At 39.8% G+C, this 22,212-nt stretch overlaps 2 protein-coding genes across 3 annotated transcripts; both read left to right on the forward strand.

The window, feature by feature from the left end:
• The first annotated feature begins 2,847 nt into the window (after positions 1-2,847).
• LOC139145698 (vitamin K epoxide reductase complex subunit 1-like) lies at positions 2,848-7,540 on the forward strand. The gene is made up of 3 exons (XM_070717004.1): positions 2,848-3,064; positions 3,852-3,961; positions 5,150-7,540. Exons 1-3 carry the CDS (start codon positions 2,871-2,873, stop codon positions 5,362-5,364), a joined length of 519 nt encoding a protein of 172 aa, XP_070573105.1. The 5' UTR covers positions 2,848-2,870; the 3' UTR covers positions 5,365-7,540.
• A 690-nt stretch (positions 7,541-8,230) lies between these two features.
• On the forward strand, positions 8,231-21,580 carry LOC139145701 (protein rolling stone-like). Of its 2 annotated transcripts, none has more exons than XM_070717007.1 (4): positions 8,231-8,371; positions 16,779-16,903; positions 18,425-18,659; positions 20,032-21,580. In XM_070717007.1, the coding sequence occupies exons 1-4, from the start codon at positions 8,344-8,346 to the stop codon at positions 20,559-20,561; spliced, it is 918 nt and encodes a 305-aa protein (XP_070573108.1). In that variant the 5' UTR covers positions 8,231-8,343; the 3' UTR covers positions 20,562-21,580. The 2 variants fall into 2 exon arrangements, with proteins under 2 accessions (XP_070573108.1, XP_070573109.1); XM_070717008.1 differs by having other exon boundaries at positions 8,244-8,371; positions 16,590-16,903.
• The last annotated feature ends 632 nt before the right edge of the window (positions 21,581-22,212 follow it).

Here is a 22,212-nt window from a genome sequence, read left to right on the forward strand (position 1 = left end):
TTGATGAAGCTCACTTGTCAGTCCCTATTCAAACATCGTACAAAAAGCGCTGACGCAGGAGCGGTAATTGGCACACTGTGCGGCTGCGATCAGGAACTTCAAGGGAAACGTATTCACACTTTCTTTGGAGGTCTCGATTAAAAAGTTTATCATTGTGAATGCCAACACTGGCAATAACTTGTTTTATATATGTACAGGACGCTCGACTTCTCAACGTCTGTAGCGTGTGCAACATTTTGTTCGGTACTTGTTCAGAATACGAAGAAAGGGACAATGTATGTAAGACGACACTCTAACAAATTAGGCCTACGTACGAAAGAACATTCAAAAAGAGGATTCAAAAAGCAGAAACATACATTCAGCTTTTGCACTGGCATCAATTTTTGTTAAACGTGCCAGCGATTGTAACTTTGTCAGCAACAGCTGATAGTCCAAACTACAATTATTCGTGCTATTTAGGGTCAAAGAACTTGGACGGAAAAGACGTTATGCCTATCTAAATCTTGGCGCAAGATGAAGATCACAAAGTACGTGAGCTTGAGAAGTAACGCACCAATAGTGATCAGTTTGACAAGATAAGCTTAATAATAACAGTACACAGTTATGATGTGAATATACCGTGCGCTCTCGGGTACGAGAAAAATGATATCTGGCCAAAATAATCCTCGGAACAAGGATAGTTTATTTAGTCTGATTTATATCAATTGTCATTTGTAATTAGACATAAAACATTCAGGTTGCCAGGCAGAGGCTAGCTGTGGTTCCATAAGCTTAGTTGTGGTGTTTTCAGACGGGATTCCTGCCTTTTACGGGGCTGATTTTGACTTTTGCAAATTTTAACGCCTCTACGACAGGCGTTAAAAGTTGTAAAAGTGAAAATCGGCCCGTAAAAGGCAGGAATCCCGTTAGGGACTGGTCAGTTTCTTCGGCCTGGGGGGGCGGTGGATTCATGGGGGTCACCCTGTTTTTGACTTTGTTGGAAGGGGGGTCACCATGTTTTTGAAATGCCCAATGGGGGGGGTAGTGTGTTTTTTTAATTTCGACATGGCTCATACTTACGAAAAATGCATTGTGCGAGCCACAAATTTCATCATTCAGTTGCATTTTTCGGCGCGCCCTTCGGGCGCATAACTTTAATAATAATGAGACAATTTTCAGAGCCCCGCCCTAGTGCAAACTTTATATGTATATATATATATATATATATATATATATATATATATATATATATATATATATATATATATATATATATATATATATATATATATATATATCTGACATACTTGTATGTTTAAATTTTTTCGGCGCGCCCTTCGGGCGCATTTCTTTAAAATATCAAACAATATTTTTCAGCATGCCCTTCAGCTACATGACTTTCATATATCAGATATGTATATATATTAGAGATATCTGGATGTTTAATATTTTTCGGCGCGCCCTTTGGGCGCAGTAAATTAATATATCAGAGATATTATGTCAGATATATCTTGATGTCTGTAAATTGAAAGTCTGTTTTGCAAAATGTATTGATCATTATGAAATCTGCATTTCATATGAAAAGCATGACAAGTTCCTGATACTTTTCTGTTTCCTCTATGAGAATTCAGTGTTAGAGAGCAACATGCACTAATATTTCAAAATCACATTTTTCTCACAACAGTTCTGGACATCTGCTTTATGCATGAAAAGAGTGGAGTACATTCACAGCTCATTCAAAATACTGTATTCAAACTTTAGAATTGACACTGTTAAGTTCCTACCTTACAACTGACATGACAACAATTTCATTAAAACACAGAATGACTGAATATTTAAATTACATATATATATATATATATATAATATATATATATAATATATATTATATATATATATATATATATATATATATATATATATATACACACACACACTGAATTATTCAATTTATATTCTACCTTTTTTACCGTTGTCGCGCGCGGGGGGTCACCCTGTTTTCGAAAGCTGGAATAAGGGGGTCAGCCTGTTTTCAAAAGTTGGAATGGGGGAGGTCAGCCACTTTTTGACGTCGGCAAAAAATAATCCACCGCCCCCCCCCCCAGGCCAAAGAAACTGACCAGTCCCGTTAGCTCTGCGTAGCAGGGCTGTGTGTTACCGGCGTTATACGGCCTCCGGTAACACACAGCCCTGCCATGCAGAATTACATGTAGAATCCCGTCTGAAAACACCACAGCTATGGACCCACAGCTACCGTTGGTACGCCGTGCTCTGTGTATGGATCTATCATGATGGTAAAAACACTTCAATCTGCTTTAATCTACTGTATAACAACTTGAATGCAGTCTGATACAGTTCACGATTCTTGAGACATTTCTCTTAGAGCTTGCTGTAGCCTAGCAACTTAGACCGAAGCTCACTAGGATTTACCAGAGGATGAGCTTAGGCCCTAATCACGTGAACAAAAAGAGAGAAAACACGATTGGAACTAATTTGGGACAATTGGATAGTGAAGTAATGCCGATTTAATCTACAAATGTAATCTTATCTGCTTTGCTTTTTACATTACACACTTGTTTTTATGAGTAATTTGCAATATTGCAACATTCAGCTATAAGCTTACGGCACCTCACGCTTTTGAGAAATTTGAAAAATATGAAAATCCAATTATCCCAAATTAGTTTCAATCGTGTTAGAAGTAAATTTTGAACTTGTTTCACTTTTATCATCTATATATTTTAAATAAAGTTACGTATCTCTGACATTTTCAAATGTATAGGCCTACACGCAATTGAAATGGGGAGGGGGGGGGGAGCACAGCTGCCAGGATTCAGATTAGACATCAGATCATCATTTGATATGAGATTACCCAGCATACACTTCGCTCAAAGATGGCGACGTCCAGGGGGAAGGGGAGACGTACTCCAGCGTGGCAACAGGTTGCACGATGTATATTGTGCACCGCAGGATTGGCGCTGTCAGCGTACGCCCTGTACGTCGAAACGGCAAAGGAACGCAATTCCGACTACAAGGCGATGTGCGATGTCTCTAAAACGATCAGCTGTTCAAAAGTATTCACTTCAAAGTAAGTGCACGAATGTATGTGTGTGTACAGTACTGTCTTGCAAGATGATAAACAAGAAACACAAAAAATCCTCTTTCGGTCCATGATCTATTCAAATAAAAGAGTGAAGCAGTGTGCACCTTTCGTGCTGCGGTAAGATCGAGGATTGTGGCCAAATACATTACCTAGTGTGCAACGGATCCCGGATCAATCGTCAGAGGTCTGCTGTTAAGTCATTTAGCCCTTGTTGCAACCAGCTGACTAGCTAACAGCTGGCATGACACGCAAATGTAATGTCAAGACACGGCCTGCACAATGACAGCAGTTGTTCGACTGTAAGGGTGGTCTTCAAGCCTGGCTTCGAGCCGAAAATAGTATTTCTAATCTTACTGTGAAAATGAACGTCACTGTTTACCGACATTTGTCTGTCAACAAGACAAGCTACAGTAACAATTTGACACGCAATATACTTTTACTTCCGGTTCAGCAGGAATGACTATCAAACTCATCCCCAAGTGAAAGCCATAGACCCTTGAGAAAACTCATTCAAGGTTTATGTTATAGCAATCGGTAATGTGACATCCCCAAATTTAAAGGTAGAGTTTGGCAAATACTTTTTGATCAAACGTCATCAATGTCTTGGTCAAATATTGATGAAAATAAGAGACTTAAAAAACTCTCCTTTGATACAGATCTTCAAGAATTTATACTATCACTGTGAAGTTCCACTGGAGGATATACCAGTATTTTAAAATGGAGGATTTTCAAAGAAGGAACATTTTTCTATTTTTTGTTTCTCTTCTTACAGATATGGACGGGGCTTTGGATTAATAGAACCACTCTTTGGCAGAGATTGTATACTAAACTTACCCAATAGTGTGTTTGGACTCATATTTTATGTCTTGCAATTTTTTCTAGGTAAGTGTCAAGCTAAAACTGTATTGTTTGTGGGGTGAATTGCTTAAGGCAGTATGTGCCTTGAAAGTGAAAGACTTAAACTTTTGCTCAAACTTTCCTGAATGAAACTTTCAACCATTCTCTAAACAAATCAACAATAAAAATAAGTGGTCACCATGCAAAGTTTGGAACTAGCAAAACAAATTACCCAACATTTTGCGATATTTGAAATTCAAAATGGCCGCCATTCCTGTGTTAACTCTATGGGGGTAATTCAATTTTGGATTTTCAAAAAACGAAGTCAATGAAAGTTTTTATTTCTCCCAGAGGTTTAAAATGAGCCCCCACAAATGGTAGATCAGAGAATAGAAATTTGAGAGTTCAATTATCTGTCCTTGAGGTGTGTTGTACCTTAAGCAGTTGATCATCAAAACTTCTAATTCCACTCTGTGTGTCGGTAGATTTGAGCAGCGAAGCATATTTGGCAGCAAATAACACAGAGACGTCAAAGTAGATATAGTTTTTGGAAAGTTGTCTGCCCTGCAAAGAGCTACCTGCCAATACCAGCTGCTAACAGGCAAATAAATACACACTTGTTAAACACTGTCAAACTACATGTGCATAACATTTATTGCAGTCAACTGATTTCAAGATCTTCTGAGAACCCCAATACCAGTCAGCTTGCTCAGTTTCAATAGCATGTTGACTGAGGGATATACCATGTGACACTATGTCCACTATGTTTGTATTGCCCTTTGTTGAATGTAAATATTGATTATGAACTATCAGTAATGTATCAATACTGATTGAAAAACAAAATTCTGCCAGCCCATTTGGATGGTAGGTTGTTAAATTTAACTGGCCTAGCTAAAACTGTTCATTCCTGGTCAGGCAAGCAGGCAGACAGGCAGCAATCATACTGCTTTTCCCCACAATAATGTAAGACAATAATATTTCATAAATACATGTATATATTTGGCATATAAAATATTGTATTGTTCACATGTTACATTATGCTTATGAAGCTATCGTATGAAGTTGGTATTGGCTCTCGGCCAACTGTTCCCTTCTGACATGGAGTGTCATGTCATGAACTTACCTTATCATGTTGACCTTTACCCTGAGAGTTGACAAATGCTGCACTCTAATATGCCTCTTAACCTTAACCTATGTAAATCTGATTGATCGTTACTTCTTTCCTCATAACAGGTCAATCCAGTAATCCGACAGCGTCACTGGTACTGGTGATTTTTTCACTTTTATCCAACCTGGCCACGGTGTATCTGGCGTACATCCTGTACTTCATTCTAAATGATGCCTGCCTGGTTTGTATCTCAACCTATGTTGTCAACGCAGCCCTGCTTATTCTCAATCTGCGTCACCACAGTGCAATCAGCCAAGGAGTTATCAAAAAGAAAGTATGAGGCTGCCAGGCTGCTGCTAAGCATAGCGCCCCAAGGATCTTTCCATTCTCCCAAGTCTTTAAAAATATTTTGAAAATACTATAATATACTGTAATATTATGCAACCTACAGTGAAGAAATAATAAAATCATACACACTGAGGCAAAATAAAAATATGCGTTTCCCTAATCTCAACCTACCAATTTTAATTTCCTGTCTGACCCTCAACTTTTTTTGCATTTTCAAAATCACACATGATTTTGCCAAATTTGCTTTTTTTCATGGGTTACCCTACGATAAACCCTTGAGAAAATTATAAATCATTTTAAAAATGTTCCCAACCAACCCAATCTATTTCCCTTGGGTAAACGCACTATATTTTTATTAATGCCATTTGTGATCAAAGCTGAAAAACATTTTCAGTGCTTCAACCATCTTGGAAATATCATTTCATTTATATACCTTTGAAACTCATAAAACTTCAAGAAATGTAGTCATTTTTCAAATGTTTAAGAAATTTTTCAGAATTACATTTATATCAATGATGCCTGAAATAATACCATTTGTAGGTCATTCCATGGCTATGTATCAGCACATTGCATATTATTGAAACATTAGTGTAAATTATTTATATCTGTGAGATATGTTGTAGTAAAATATCTCGGCAATCTCTCCTGTGAAAAACAATAGCTGTAAGGTCATTCCCATTGGTTGAATGATAACTATACACCTACAGTATGAAAGTATTGTTGGTAGATGTGATATGCGTGTCTTTAAGGAAGGCATGCATGCATATTTTAGTGTCAGCCTATTAAGTATTTTCTGTCCTAATATGACAGAACCCCATGGTGAGACAGTTCAAGTGTTGACGTATTCGGAGCATTTGCACAAGTGTTTGTGAAGTTTGCAGCCATCCAAGATGCTCGTGCGGGAACAGCAGCAGAATGCACCGCAATCCTTAATGAAAATACCCAGAGTACGAAGCACTTAGACTGTTTCTATGAGGTTCTGTTGTTATTTACATATGTGTTTTGGCAGTGCATTGCTGAAAGAAATCTAAGAAAAGCAAGATTTTACTCAATGATAATTCAGATAAATATCCTATAAATGTATTTGGTGATTTTATTTGTTAGGTGATGATAGTTGTTCTAGCGAGTCAAACACCATTCATAAATGATGAGTTAGAGCAGTGTTATTTTGAATGTATAGAAATGATAAGATGCTGAATTAGAAAACCCATAATGCTACCATAATGTATTAATATGCAACATTGTTCTTGTCACAGCTAAAAGGCAAATGAAATTGCAATGTCAGTGCCAATCTCACATACTGAAATATGTGCGGTATTTTGGTCACATTATCATGTTCCATAACATGATCATTTCACTCCAGCTCTGATATTTACATTATGGTACCTTGGACCAAGGTCCAGCTTTCGTTCACATGATCTCAGGCACATATCATGGATGTTAAGATTGTTGTCTCACAATGAATATTTAGCAATGCCACAAATATGTCTCCTGTATCTCTATGCTGCTACACTCATTTTTTCCTCAATCAGTGGAAATATTTTTATCTCCTGTAAAATATAATTTCATTCAGCAAAGCAAGTACATGTGACTTTTGCAACATTTTACAGACATGAAATGACAACTGAAGTATGGCAATCAAATTTTGATCACTGTGAATTTGGCAATTCAGGGTAACACATAATCGGAGTGTGTAGATCACAAAAGTGAAACTTGACAGTTTCTCATAGAGCACAATCTTATTTTACAAATAAAAAAAAAAGCTTTTCTTTTTTCTCAGGAAAAAAATAAAAGTTGTGTTGTTTCAGAATAGTCGTTGGAACTGCGCTCAAAGGTCGTATGGGACCCATACGACCCATGGCAACAATGTATCTAAGGCACAATGGTGATTGATGACAGTTAAAACATGTCTGTCATAATCTATCATTGTATAATTTAAATGTTGCAGCTATGATGATGAGGTGCATCTTGATATCATGCACGAAATACATTGTTTGTAAACAAGAAACTCGCACAGGCGCAGTTCCGACGACTATATCCCTTTAATGGAGTTGTCTGTGTAGTATCAAGGCAGCAAGCGAAAAGCTGTTATTTTTAATGTATTTTCCAGTACTTTTTTCCATCAGTAGAATAAAGTTTCTTGTGCCACTTCCAAGATAACAACGAAATACTTGTGTTCATATTGTCAGTACAGACAATATGGTATTGTGTGTGAGATAATCTGCTACTGTCTGCGGCAGATGTCCACTGTTTGTTTGACGACTGAATTTAGTTTGGACTGTACTTCATTCGTCAACAATGATAGTGTGTATGTATACAATGTGGGTGTTTTTTGCAAGGCCATCCTTTGTATTTCAGCATACCATGGGGAAAAATAAAAAAAGATTATGTAGCTCGTAAAGCAAAACTATCAACTAAAAATATGGCTAAAAATTCTTGTCTAGGATTTTCCGGTCTGCCTTTGTTTTCACACAATAAACCCATAAAACAACAGTCAAAAGACAGCAACGATGATATGATTATGGAAATCGATCCCAGGGCCTAGGAGTGGCACATGTAAAACAGTGTGTATCTTTGCGTCAGAGGCGGAATAAACGATGAGTGTATCTATTTATCCAGGAACTCTTAATCCCGACTGCTATGTTTGTACGCACATAGAGCCAATCGACATTAGGGACACACAAAACAACACGAGGAACAAACAGACAGGGGTTTTAAACAAAATGTAGCCGGTACTTCAACGATGTCTGTAACTCCATACATGAAAATATTCGTAGCTTGACGCACTTTGAACATAGCTCGTAACAAGGACAGTGGAAAGCCCATGGAACTACGTGTACAACTATATCATGTAGTTTGTGAACAGTGAAGATTTTTTCCGGTCAATAACTTTGACAGATGGTGGACTGACCTTTCCTACCGCAATTGTTATCTCCCTCGATTCAGCACAAAATTTTCGTATGGACTGTTGATGCGGTGTTTACAGTTGTTACGTGGTGGTAAGTACTAGTCGTATTTACGACTGCTGCGTAAACAGTCACTGAATAAATTTTGCACGCATTTACGAGCACTGGATATTTTTACAGTTTTTAATCGAAAACCGTCCGTATACGCGTATGACAGTGACAAAAACAACACACGGAATCTGGCGTATATTGTACTGAATTACTTTGACCAACAAAAATTCACCCAAATGCCGAATGGTGATCATACAGAACTCTGCAGGTTTCTGGACTAAACGACCCCAAACCGACCGGATCTCAGTCAACTGTGCCGGGCTCGACGTCTACTCTATCAGCGTCAACTCAAACTTTCACTCCAGACAACTTTACCCCACAAACTGGGAATATACTAAATTTACCTTGAAAAAAATTCAAACTGAGTATCGTATTGAAAAAATCTTACCGGCGCCACGGAACAAATTAAAAAACCAACAAATCCCAACAGAAACAGTGGAATGATCATTAGTGTGCAAGGTCGCTGTATTATATGTCAGGGTAAAAAAATCTAGTTTTGAAATTTCTGGACGGTACAAAAGGCGGGGCAAAATTAGACAAGACTACGACCAATGTGTTACCGCCGATGGTATATACGTACTGTTGATAGCAGGTAGTTCGCGTGTCCGTGAGAACCTATCCAAGGCGAGTCACAAAACCCGGACCGAGACGAGTCGAGACGAGACCAAAAGACCCCCTATCTTACTGATAGAAAAGTTACGTTTTTTTGCACATAGGCAGCATCTATACCAATGCCACGGGGAAAAAGGGACGTTGTCCCAATTCTGTCTTAGTCAAAGAAGTGATATCCCACTCCTACCATCGACTTTATGCTTGTTCATTTTCGTACATTCTAGTCAGTGGTTACATAGCTCTCCGAATCTGAATCTTAATCTGAGGCTGCCTCAGATTCCACACACATAACATACATGTACTACAGTATCGGTAATGTAGAAAAATGGTGCAGAGCTACTGTAATAAAATTTACGGAGTGTCTATTGACAGGCGCCTGTCAATAGACAAAAGTTGGCTATTGACACGCGGGACGTTTTTTGCCATAATTCACCACATTTTAGTGAAATAAACTGCTCTTCTTCCACGTAAATGAAGAACACGTTGTTCTGCCATGTAGTAATTACAAAATAAGTTCTAATACGTCGGAAAATCAATATTTTGCAATGCTAGCGAAAGCCGTCACGGTACGTCGTACGCGTTCACCGTGTCACTCTAGCATAACCACGGTCCTGCATACGCGTATTTTTGCCGATTGGTGATACTTATTTGGTACAATGCCACCCTTTAGTGATGATGAAGTCCGTTTTTCATTGTAAAAGTCGGAAAATCTTAGTAGTTCACGTCAGAGAACTGTCATGACAGGCATCGTGATTTCAGATGGCCGCGACATTGACAGCTTGATCGCTTTCAACATCCGATAGCTCCGCAAGCCTGCATTGAGAAACGACTATTAAGATAGTGACAACATTCTAAAGCTTCGTCAGCTAATCCAAAATAGCAAGCAAAATGCACCCGAAGCGTAACTTCACGGCCTAGAACGGCGCGAGGCAAGAGCCAGAGAGAAAGATACAAGGAGTCTCAACACGGGGAGCCGACATTTTAACCTTGACCCCCCAGTTCGGGTCAGCACTTCTGTGCTGCCTCCATGGTATAGCAAAGCCAATGACCTTGGGTACGACGAAACTGCACCCGGAAATTAAAACACTTTGGTAAAAAATTTTTCTCGCTTCAAACATCGTAGTAAACATTGCTATCACTTTTAATATCATATGTCTTTCCTTCTCAATGTGCAAAAAAAGTTCTTCAATATTGGTCTGTACTTGACAAATAGGTTGGCTGGGGAAGCAAAGTCGCCTTGCCCCCACAAAATTGATTTTTTTACCTAATAAACTTTTTGTTTACTTTATAACATTATTCTCAGAACTATTCTTAAAAGATGTTGCCATTCAGGAGAAATTCCTGACCCTCCATTGCAATAGCATTACCTCTTATCCTCGTATTTCGGCTTTTCCTTTGCAATTAAAGGAGCGTGGATGGTAAGGAAGACGACGACTTTATTCATTCTTACGAACAAAATGGCAGAAGAAAACATTCTGAGAAGCATGAGGAAGTTTATTTCGCTAAAATCCGGTAAAATTTGGCTAAAAAAGTCCCGCGTGTCAATAGCCAACTTTTGTCTTACGCCTGTCAAGTCAATAGCCGGATAGTCTGTCTACTGACAGGCGTTGGTGCAACATCGTATACGGTAAAGTGTACGGTGCCTTGTCCATAATTTCATGCGTAAGAAGGCTATATGAAACATTTTGAGAAGCATGGGGCACTTAGTTTCGCTAAAATCGGGTAAAATTTGACTAGCGAGTCCCGCGTGTCAATAGCCCGCCAACTCTTGGCTATTGACAGGCGCGGTGGTGCGGCAACATCGTACACGTCGGGTTTACGTGTGTACGCTAAATTGCGGCCTAAAGTTGAAGTCTACGGGCGCCTTGTCCATTTTTCATGCATAAAAAAGGCTATGTAAAACATTCTGAGAAGCATGGGCCAGTTTATTACTTTAAAAACCATTAAAATTTGACGAACGAGTCCCGCGTGTCAATAGCCAACTCTTGGCTATTGACAGGCACGGTGTTGAGGCAACATTGTGCAAGGTTAACTTGTGCAATACTCAAAAAATGCGGCGACTTTGTCCATATTTCAGCGAAAAGGCTTTGTAAAGCATTCTAACAAGCATGGGGCAGTTTCTTTCGTTAGAATGTGGTGAATTTTGGCGAAAAACTTCCCGCGTGTCAATAGCAATTTTTTGTCTATTGATAGGCGCCTGTCAGTAGCCGGATTCTGTCTAATTACAGGCGCCTGTCAATAGCCACGGCCTAAAATTAAACATATGAGCTCTCAGTTTACTTTCCTATAATGTGCTTATAAATGGTGAATCTAATTTCTAAAAAATGATCACTTCAATCTGCTGTATGTATGTTTCTAATACAAGGTTACCTATATCATAGTAGAATCTGAATCTGGCGCTTATCGCTTAGTGTTTCTGTATTTCTGTTTCTGTAGTGTTGTATATATGATGTATTTACAACGCCTGGCCTGAGGGGTCATTATGGTCTGGTCTCGAATCGTCTCGGTCCGGGTTTTGAGACTCGCCCTATTCCCAATATACCATGGCTGTTGATTTGAGCTGCCTCCGATCGAAAATTTTCTATACAAAGACATAATATCAAATTTTGCGAGATTATAAGTTTACCTGCTGTCTTCTCGCCAAATAGCTGCGATCAAGATCATTGTGATAGAAGCAATTGACCGCCGAACACCCGCTTGCTGTTCTTATACACAACAAGTAAAAAATGATTATTTCTGCTGAGAAATACGACAGCAAATATTGCAACGTGAATTTCTTACTATTTTCCTCGCAATGGTTTCACATCTGTTTCTATTTTATCACGGTCACTGGACCATTTCTGACGATTTTTACAAACAAAGAATCAGTTCACACTCATCGTGGGAACACATTGCAAAGACGTTCAAAAAATGTTCATCACATGAAAGATTACCGTAATCCCCGTTTCAAAGATGTAGGAAATGTATAATGTGTTGTTCATCTTGAAAAATCCCGACTGCAGCCTCTAGATACAACTTCCCGACAACTTGCCGACACTTTACAACACATTCCGGTCATCACATGACGGTTCTAACCGTAAGCTTACATGTGCTGCCGCCAATGGAGAATCAAAAGACTTCAAATCAAAAGTAAAAAAGTATAGAAAAATATCAATATCCAAGCATTGTAAAACAGAGTAATTTTGATAAGGTCAATTTATTGTATATTTCAAAAAATCTCCAGGCCACTCGGAACAGCGTAAGATTATGATCTCACTCGTTCGAATACAACACTCACACGACATATTATAAGTTTCGAAGACAGATTGAGATGGTGACAGTGCGGGGTTCTTATATTACATGATAGCAATGAACGCTGCCGCCTTACAATTGCATCTGAACTTCCTCGCCTCGAATCGATGCCGAGAACATCAGTCTGTAAGCTCTTAGTCGAACTAGCAAAAATGGACCTAAAACAGGCTTGGCATGACAAAATGAGTACGGTGCGGTATTGCTGGAACACTGAATATCCCCATAATAGCTAGGTTAGCCGTATGAATGGCTTGCTTTAAGCTCTTCTTGGCTATTCAAGCTATTATGAATTTCCACAGGATGTTATTAGCCACCTTGAAGTAGCTATCAGCTGACCAGTGGCAATATCTTAGACCTAGCTGGTTAGCTATTTAAGCTATTAGCCGTTACTAGCCGCTATTAGCCATTTTAAATTGATTATTAGCTGGCTATCAGCTAACTAGTTGTAATTTCTTAGACCTAGCTGGTTAGCTATTTAAGCTATTAGCCGTTACTAGCCGCTATTAGTCATTTTCAACTGGTTATCTATCAGCTAACCAGTTGTGACTTCAAAGGAGGCCTGGCTAGTCAGCTATTCAAGCAGTTAGCCGTTATTAGCTTCTACTAGCCTTTTTAAATAGGCCTGACTAGTCATCTTTAAGCTATTAGCCGCTAATAAGCCACTTATTTTCAAGCTATTAGCTGTTTTCAACTTGCTATTGCCTGGCTACAAGCTGACTAGTTATGACTTGTGAGAAGACCTGGCTAGTGAGCTATTCAAGCTATTAGCCCGTATTAGCCGTTTATAGCCCTTTTGGCTGGCTATTAGTTGGCTACCAACTAACCAGTGGTGACTTCTTTTACATTGTAAGGCCTGGCTATCAGGTCTTCAAGCTATTACTAGCATTTCTTGGCCACTAATAGCTGTTACGAGCCAGCTGTAAGCTGCTATCAGCTAATATGTAATAATTAACCCAATATGTGATACTAACCCAATATGTAATAACACTTAACCCAATATGTAATAACACTTAACCCAATATGTAATAACACTTAACCCAATATGTAATACTAACCCAATATGTAATAACACTTAACCCAATATGTAATAAAACTTAACCCAATATGTAATACTAACCCAATATGTAATATCAGCTAACCAGTGGACGTGTGTGATACGGCCGAACATTTACTTAGTACATTAGGAAGTTATACAAGAGTGACTTTAATTTGACGTACAAAGAAGACGTCTCATAATATACTGAGTAAATATTGTTGAACCAAGAAAGTAGTATATGGATGTCTTGGTTGTGACCGATGACAACAAAAACATCTTTAGCAGGGTTTAGGGGTGCTCTGAAAGTATCATCTTAAAGTGAAACCTCTAGAAGCTTTGTTTTTGTGCGAGTACCCATAATTATGACCCCATGACAATCAGTATAATAATGACTGTCCTCGGTTTATACTGACAAAAGTTATCGTTATGCAAAAGCTGCTGAAATTAAGCATTCAACTTATGCACATGTCCATTGGGATCGTGCATGTTACGGCAATTGTGTTTTTCTACTTCAGCAAAATTACTATTGGCAGCCAGAAGTTGTAGTTGACGTATAACTGCAACTAGCGGTTTATTTTCAATGAACGTAACGTATAGCGTATGAATTCCGATATCGACGCTAGCGTCCCACCGGTATCTGCGTGTGTACGGTGTCGAAGACTGACTTCGGTTTCGAGGGAGAAACCGCTTCGAAATTTGCCCTTTCTAAGGTGAGTTCAAATTATAGAGTTTGTTTATTTGCCGACCTCGGATCAATCTGTCTTTATGGAAGCTCCCTCGGCTACTGATGAATGGTATGTTAGGTCACAGACCCTAGAACAACAACAACAAAATCTATATAAACAAAAAGTTGAGGGAATCATAAGGGCTTACGCGTCCGTGATTCAATGTAACGAATGTTAATTGTTGTCGGGGCGGAGGGATTGTATTTGGCGATGATGCAACTCTTCATTGGGTTCTTTAAGTGGTTTCGATTTAAAAAATCTATTACTGTGAACTTGCCGCTACACTGAAAGGGCAACATATTCCAGACAATTTTTTAACAAATTTTGCCCGGGCCGTAAGCAATAGAAACGATAGGAAGACAACTGCATGTACTGTAGATGTATCTCATTTGATGCGTACGGAAACAATGATAGCTTTGGATAATTGAAAAATGAATTCGCTCATTATGAAAACAAAAGAAAAACACAACAGTCATATGAAGTCCCAAACAAATAACCAAACAATTTGAAGCAACGGATTGCCAACGATTACTTGAGGGCACGATTCTACAAAAAAAGTTTTATATTCTGGTGGTTGCGTGCTGAGTGTACGTATGATTATCAATATCGTCAGCTCGTAATAGTTCGACTACAGTCTCGGAGAGCATCAAGCTGCCCGGAAAAGAAACCTTGCCAAGTGAAGATAGATTATCAATTAAATCCAGAGATATATTTTGTTAGAATAACATCACAATGTTCTTGCTATGAAAAATATCCCCATAGCCATATTTCGACTGCCTAGGTCTCAACCCTTTGAGTGAGTGCAGGCTATAGCGGCTATAGTTCTTGGTCATATCAAGCACTTCACAGGGTAGACTGGAAAATCCATCGCTGGAGGGGGCTCTTTGAGCTCCCCAGTAAGAGGAGGGGAGCGTAGGGGGCATCCTCGAGCGATGGATCTTCAGTCTATTCACAGGGAAGAGAGTGATCGATGTTGGTATATTGCCCGATACTCCAAATCTAACCATGGAGGTAGCAGCGGAGACCTCACTGATCTAACCAAACACCTACTGATCAATCAGTCAATGCAGTGTACAGATATTGGAAAGAGAAAGGCCACGTTAATTTAGTTTCACTTCCCCTCCACAAATTTCAACCGAGCTCGTCACATGCATTTTTTGAAGTCACTATCTCGGTTGAAGAGAGTCAGTCCGGTAGAGCCTCAGGTTTAAATTATTGTCCGAAAGGTATACTCGTAAATTATAACGGCTAACTTTTTTGATTGAGTATTGTTTATTTAAAGAAAAAGTGCATGATGCCTGGATATTATGAGGCTGTAAGCAACTGTAAGATCGCAAGTGTTTGGATATGTAACCATCCGCAGATCAGGAGAACTCTTCAATCGGGCCTAGTTATGGTTTACTTACCTGACTTTTACAAACGCGATGATATTATGTGATCCCAAGCTTTAGAACTCTCTACAGCCTGAACTCTCTATTATTATAAGATGGGGTTGAGAGAGAAGTTCCCCGATAAGGGTACTTTTAATTCATATAAATCGGCCTCGCAGCTAGCTCGATCGCTAAATTTTAATTACGCTGTCTATTAAAAGAGCCTTAAAAAGGCAGTCCTCTATCCCTTGTTCTCGCATTAGTGTCTGGTGGCATTGACAATTTACCCAATGTTAGTCCTTTGTTCTCATATGAAAATCGCATTCAGTTAATCAAATTGCTTAGAGATAGAGTTGATAACAAACTGCCCCTTTAATTCCCCCCCCCCCCCCCCGCAAACCAGGGCAGACTGGGCCTTTGAGTTTGTATCGATAGCTTGGTCGAGTCACAGTCGCTTGGTGGGCTATTCAGCTCTGGGACTATTCGCCCCATAGACGAGTGTACAGAAGCGAGAAACTGTACACTCGTCTATGGGGCGAATAGTCCCAGAGCTGAATAGCCTACCAAGCGACTGTGATCGATTTGTTGACAGCTCATCTTCCGACATAAAATGTCATCAAATGCTGAAATGGGACATCATGAAGTTTTGCCTGCTGGTGTTCATGTTCTCAACACCCTATGACTTTCTACAGTCCCCTGTGCCTTTTCTGTCTCTTAATGGTGTGGTCACTCGCACATGTGGTGGCGGAATCGCAAGCGTAGCCGGGCATTCCGAGAGCAGCTGCGAGTGCCGAGGGCACGAGGTGTCAATGTATGCATTCGCTTGCGATACCCCCGTCGTCGTATGTGCGAGAGACTTCACCAATAAGAGACAAAAAAAAGGCACAGGGCCTGTCGACAGTCTACACATACTTGGACTATAAACCATGCAAACACTCCACAAGGACAGCAGGAGCACAAACAATTTTTAATTAACAAAGAAACATGGAAATTCTCAAGATAGTTGAGAATTGGTGCGTCCGTATCCAAAGAATAATTTTCTTTGACAGAGCTAGGGGTGTCGTGAAGCCACGGAGCCTTTAGAATCCTTGTCTTTGTGCAAGTACATCCAATATGACTCAACAACAATCATGCTAGTGTAACAATAGAGGTACATTTGCTTTCAGATGAACACAGACCGTTTTGAGTTGAGTAAACCAGCGGATTTGCTCCTTCAGAGTTCACGTTCAGCAAATTTGGAGAGAGGACTTGGTTTTTGGTCGAAGTAAACCATGAAGACGTAGCCTAGCAAGGCTGTCACGGTTGCCGACGCCATAGCTCTACGGGTCCTACACCAATTTCAATCTTTGTTTCAGTTCACGTAACGGAGCCGATGAATGCCGAGGTTAAGTCGCGTCCCACCGGTACCTGCGTGTGTAGGCTATCGAAGTCGGACTTCGGTTTCGAGGGAGAAGTCGCTTCGAAATTTGCCTTTTCTGAGGTGAGACAGAATTTGCTCATTTGTCGATAACGGATCAATCTGTCTTTATTGAATGGCCCCGATCACCGATAAGTGGTTATAATATTAGGTCATAGACTCATGTGAAAGGCAAGGTCTATACAACGAAGAATCTGCGCAATTATACACCTACGCACAAGGATTTAAGAAGTTAATTGTTGTAGCGACGTTGGGAATGTGTATGGCGATAATTCAGCAACCACACACTGGGCCTTGAAGTGATCTTCGGTTTAAAACCAATTTTGCTTTAAAGATATTCCGACCAACTTAAATATTTTACGCCCCGGGCCATAAGCAAGCAAAGAGCAAAGAAAGAAAAATGCCTGTTTATGCCTCATTTGAATTAGAAGAGTGCGGATGCCTGTGAACAGGAACGCAATGTATTTGCTCGTTATGAAAACAACAGAGAAAAACACAATGGTACAGGTTCTCGATTATCCGCCATCTGAAATCAGAAACAAAGAAACAACCGACATAAAGCAATAGTTTGTCAACGATGGTTTTGCGATTCGACAAATAGGCTTTATGTTAAAGGTGACTCGCGCAGTGTGTACTTATGTCTATCAAATGAACCCGGACAGGCCTTTTAGTAAGTCTTTCATTATAAGACTCGCACTATACGTTCCACCCAAAATAAATCCCACTCACACTGCATGCATCGACACTGACTGGGTCACGACCTGTGCGAGAGAGTACTTACCAGGTCATGATATGTCATTCAATTCAGTGTTCGAAGAAGATAGTAACGATTTGATAGAGGGCAGTTTATTGCCCGACGTCACAAACCTACCGATCCCTGTTGATCAAGAAGTCAGGATGCAGGTTAGAGTTGAAACATTTAAAAACGACCTTTTTTACTGTTTTAGCTCCACAAATTTAATCTACCTCCCAGGCGCCATTTGTATCAGTCATTATCTTGGTTGAACTGTGCAAGAAAGTCGAGCCTTGGGTTAAATCGTTGAAAAGGTAAACCTTTTGGCAACCATTGAAAGAAAGCTATACAAAGGAAAATCAAAATCTTTCTCTCCTCTTGGGATGTACCATTGCTCTTTGGTAAAAGAGTTTTAAATCAAAATAACCTTTTTTGCAATCCGTATTCGTCGTCCATTTTGTGAAACATAATTCTCGGAGTCGAAAGACAATGCTTCAACAGTGTCAAATGATTTTTTTAAAGTTTCCAGTCCATGTGAATTTTGTTGCAAAAGCAGCCATGTAGAACCTCTCCCCGATTACCGTGTCCGCTATATGCCCCTTTTGGTGGGAGCGTAGCGTACGTAAACGAGGATACGTCCTAGACTACAGTGCTTCTTTAATCAAACATAACCCTCTTCAAGGTTGATTTGGCGAACGTTTATATAATAAAACTCGATTTAGGTACAATTTGCTCCACGTGGCGTTCGCCAAGCGGCGCATGCTATATATCACACGTTGCATACCCAAATTTCATATATATCCGCCTGCGGGTTATTTATATATATTGACAAGTTGACCATCTCTCCACAGTGGCGATGTATACCGCCGATGATATTTCTGGTTTACCGAACCGTCGTTGCCGTCTACATGCTCTTCTGGGCTGTATACTTCATACCAGAGGCTATAGATTACAACAAGGAACAATTTCTCTTGTTCTTCTCCAACATTGGTTTTCTCCTACTCGCTGTCTACCTGGTGATCGCATGTGTGACGTCATGGCACTATTTCGTTATCCTGGAGATCCAGGTTTCCCGAGGGATGCGAGGTAAACGTTATAATATAATTGCTGGGGGGCAATGTCTCAACCCTCTCTTTAAATGAACAAATAACACTCATTTTTAACATTAATCGGGACCTCGTCAAAGAACAAACCACAATTATCTAAGTGTTTTAGACTCTCTTTTCACAAAAAAGTGCAGTGAAATACTTAAAAAAAATACTGACAAAATTACCAAATGTAGTACAGCTTTACCAAACTTTGAATTTTGAAACCATTTCTGCTGCTGATACAGAATATTATTGTACCACATGATGTATCTGTAATATGTTGAGCAGAAGATTTCAACTTCTCTTTATAAGCCATGCTTACCTAATAGGCTGTATTCTCAGTTCTTAGATAGCACTCGGTTCACCATATTTCAATATATAATATATGAAACTCTGAAAATGACTTCTGATTCGTGTGTGAAGATAACACTCGTGCTAATTTGATGGTAGTAAAATAAAATGTGATTTTGATAGTGTTCGTTTTTCTCAAACTGAGTACACGAATGGGAAATAAGACAACCAAATCCTAAAGGCAAATGGTGCCTTGTACGTTTTAAAGCGACATCCTCAATTCCCGATCCTAGCATTATTGCCTTCGACATAGTCTAATGCCGTGATACCGTGAAATAAGGAGAGAGAGAGAGAGAGAGAGAGAGAGAGAGAGAGAGAGAGAGAGAGAGAGGGAGGGAGAGAGAGAGAGTTTCAAGGGTTATTAAAGTGTTTAACTGAGAGGACATTACACAATCTGTGTAAATTTGTATATGCAAAGCAATTCAGTTGCGTATGAAAATTATTGGTGATGTTAACTAATACTTGTGTATACGTACTTCTAGCCATGGCTATTGACAGGTGCCTGTCAAAAGACACTCCGTATATATTGCCATGCTTTGGGGCGTCTTCTGTCTTATGCAGAGGACTAAATTGCTTGACGCCAAGTTCAGAGAGTTTCAGACATAAATCATTTTAAGTGTAAGGTTTCTCGCGTGTACGATTGTTGTGATCCGGGAATATTTGAGCAACTCAAACTAATGCTATAAAAACCGCTATCTATTCATGCAATTTATAATAAGGCATTTAAGGTGGTATGGGCCTCGAAACTGTGTGAAACTTTCGACCATATTCTAACCAAATCACGAGAGTCAGAATATCTACCATCGGGGCACATTCTGCTAACACAGGAGCTGATTACCAAACCCATCGTCGTACACCACGCCCTCTTCGGCGAGTCTCATCACCCAACGCCGAAAAGGTTGCGTAGGTCAGCGGAGCGGAAATTATTGCTCTGGCCTGCGAGAATGATTAATATCAAACCTACTGGTCTAAATTGTTCATTGTTACCCACTCAGTTTCATTCCTATTTAATCTTCCAGGTAATCGTTCTGCAGAAGACGCATCTTCGGAGACGAATACTCGATTGCTATGGTATTTCAAATTGCTGTGGTTTCTGTATCCAATCGTGTCGGGGTCGGCTCTGGTCGTCACCATCGTCTACTGGGGCGCCCTCTATCGGGAAAGCGAGTTCCCTAGCGTCATCGATTTCCACATTCACGCAATGAATTCCGTTATTATCCTCATCGATATCTCCATCAATGCAATTCCTGTCCGATTCGCACATTGCATTTACTCTCTTCTTTTTTCAGCGTTATATGTTATCATGACTGTCATTTTCTGGGCCGCTGATGGCCACAACTACTACGATGGCGGGAACTATCTATACACCATTCTGGACTACGGCGGTTCTCCGATACCGTCGGCCATAGCTGTATGCGGGATTTTCGTAGCTGTGGTGGTCTTGTACGCGCTACTGTTTGGTGTTTATAAAATGAAAATTTGCATACATGGTGGCGATGAGCCCCCCGATACATCAAGACAAGAAGCAAATTCATCTGTAGCCGTCTAAGTGAATAGGCATGTAAATTTGTATTTACTGCCCGCCTATACTTTGCACATTGGAAGAAGAACGAATTCGTTGCGTTACGCTTAAACTATAGTATTAAATCGCCGATAAATTCGTCGATGGAACATAGAGCCACTAACATATGTCATTAATCACATGATGTTGTCAGGCAAGATTCAGTTACTGCGGCCAACATATGCACAATCGCTGTCCAAATTAGAAACTGAACTTTAAACCATCTACGTTCCAAATCTCTTAATTTTAGAACGCGCCTCGGTGACAGATATTCGAACTCTCAATCTGTTTAAATATCTTTTGGCCTACCACTTGAGGCGAGGGGGGGGGTCATTTTGAAGCTTATTGAGTCTTCATAAAGTTTTCACAAGCTTGTTTTGTGAAAATCGGGAATTTTATTTTACCCACAGAGATAACGGGAATGGAGGGAGGAGGGGGTCATTTGAATTTTATATTTCGGTAAACGTTTAGGTAATTTGTTTCTTAAATTTAGTACCAAACTTTGCACGATGACACTGATTTTCATTCTTGAGAGAATGGTTGAAAGTTTGCTTGACGAAAGAGTTACTAAAAGTTCAAGTTTTTCATTTTCGAGGCATGAACTAACTTCAAAATTAGTCCACCTTTATCTTCGGTCCATTAGTCCATACTTATCTTCGGTGCGTGTTTGAAATTAGGGTCTGGAATATTTATTTGCTTTGGTGTACCGAGAGTTGAAATATTCTTCTTTGAGCAGGCATAGAATGCACAGCTCTAAAAATACCGACCTTCCTTCCAAAGATCTGACGGTTAGTCCTAGACTTGGTTCAAGTCGGTGAATTTAAAAAAATAAAATCATTTATAATAGTTTCTCTTGTGTCTCTCCTATTTCATACAAACCTATTTGGACTTTGGCAGCCCAGGCCAGGTTTTCCTAGCGATTGAACGCGTTATCTTTGAGTCTGCGCAGTAGTGAGTTAGTTTCTACCTGTGATTCTGGGTGTAACTCCCCTGTATAGCGTTCACCCCTCTCATTGCGTTCACCCCACTCACGCGTTTCGAATGAAAACAGAACACAAATCATCGCGTTCACTCCACTCAAACATTCACAGATCACAGACTTGAACCAATTATAGAAATAACGGGCGACGCGCTGACCATTAACGTCTATTTGTGGGCAAGGGCGAGAGGAAAGCCAAAAATTAACGGGCGAGGCTTGCCGAGCCCGTTAATTTGGCTTTCCTCGAGCCCGCGCCCACAAATAAACGTTAATGGTCAGAGCGGAGTCTGTTATTTCCATTATATTATCAGCGAACCCAAGAAAACCGTCAAAATTTCCGAAAATTTCAGGAGTGAACGACAACTGGGCCCAGAAACTGAGCAATACGCGACGCACTGTCACGCACGCTGTAAAAAATTGGCAAATCCGGAGATGTTTTCAGAAAAAAGTATCTCAACTTGACCTACAAGTGCTCCATTTTCTTTTGTGATTGATTATGATTTATGTTTGAGCTGTAAAGCTACGATAATTTGAGTTGTTAATCTTATTATTCATAGTCACGGGCATGTAAACAAACCATTACCGTGTATGTGGTCAGTCACGTGGTTCAGCTCGACCAATCCAAAATGCGACGGCCAGCGCATGGTAATATAATCTGTG

The sequence above is a fragment of the Ptychodera flava genome, chromosome 12, assembly GCF_041260155.1.
Source record: "Ptychodera flava strain L36383 chromosome 12, AS_Pfla_20210202, whole genome shotgun sequence".
Lineage (NCBI taxonomy): Eukaryota > Metazoa > Hemichordata > Enteropneusta > Ptychoderidae > Ptychodera > Ptychodera flava.

What these genes read in the sequence shown, in the direction of transcription:
- LOC139145698 (XM_070717004.1), top strand. Translation starts at nt 2,871, where the DNA reads ATGGCGACGTCCAGGGGGAAGGGGAGACGTACTCCAGCGTGGCAACAG. An exon ending in TCAAAAGTATTCACTTCAAA is followed by an intron (nt 3,065 to 3,851) that starts GTAAGTGCACGA and finishes CTCTTCTTACAG; the next exon opens with ATATGGACGGGGCTTTGGAT. An exon ending in TGTCTTGCAATTTTTTCTAG is followed by an intron (nt 3,962 to 5,149) that starts GTAAGTGTCAAG and finishes TCCTCATAACAG; the next exon opens with GTCAATCCAGTAATCCGACA.
- LOC139145701 (XM_070717007.1), top strand. Translation starts at nt 8,344, where the DNA reads ATGCGGTGTTTACAGTTGTTACGTGGTG. An exon ending in TTTACAGTTGTTACGTGGTG is followed by an intron (nt 8,372 to 16,778) that starts GTAAGTACTAGT and finishes TCTTTGTTTCAG; the next exon opens with TTCACGTAACGGAGCCGATG. An exon ending in GGTTTCCCGAGGGATGCGAG is followed by an intron (nt 18,660 to 20,031) that starts GTAAACGTTATA and finishes TTAATCTTCCAG; the next exon opens with GTAATCGTTCTGCAGAAGAC.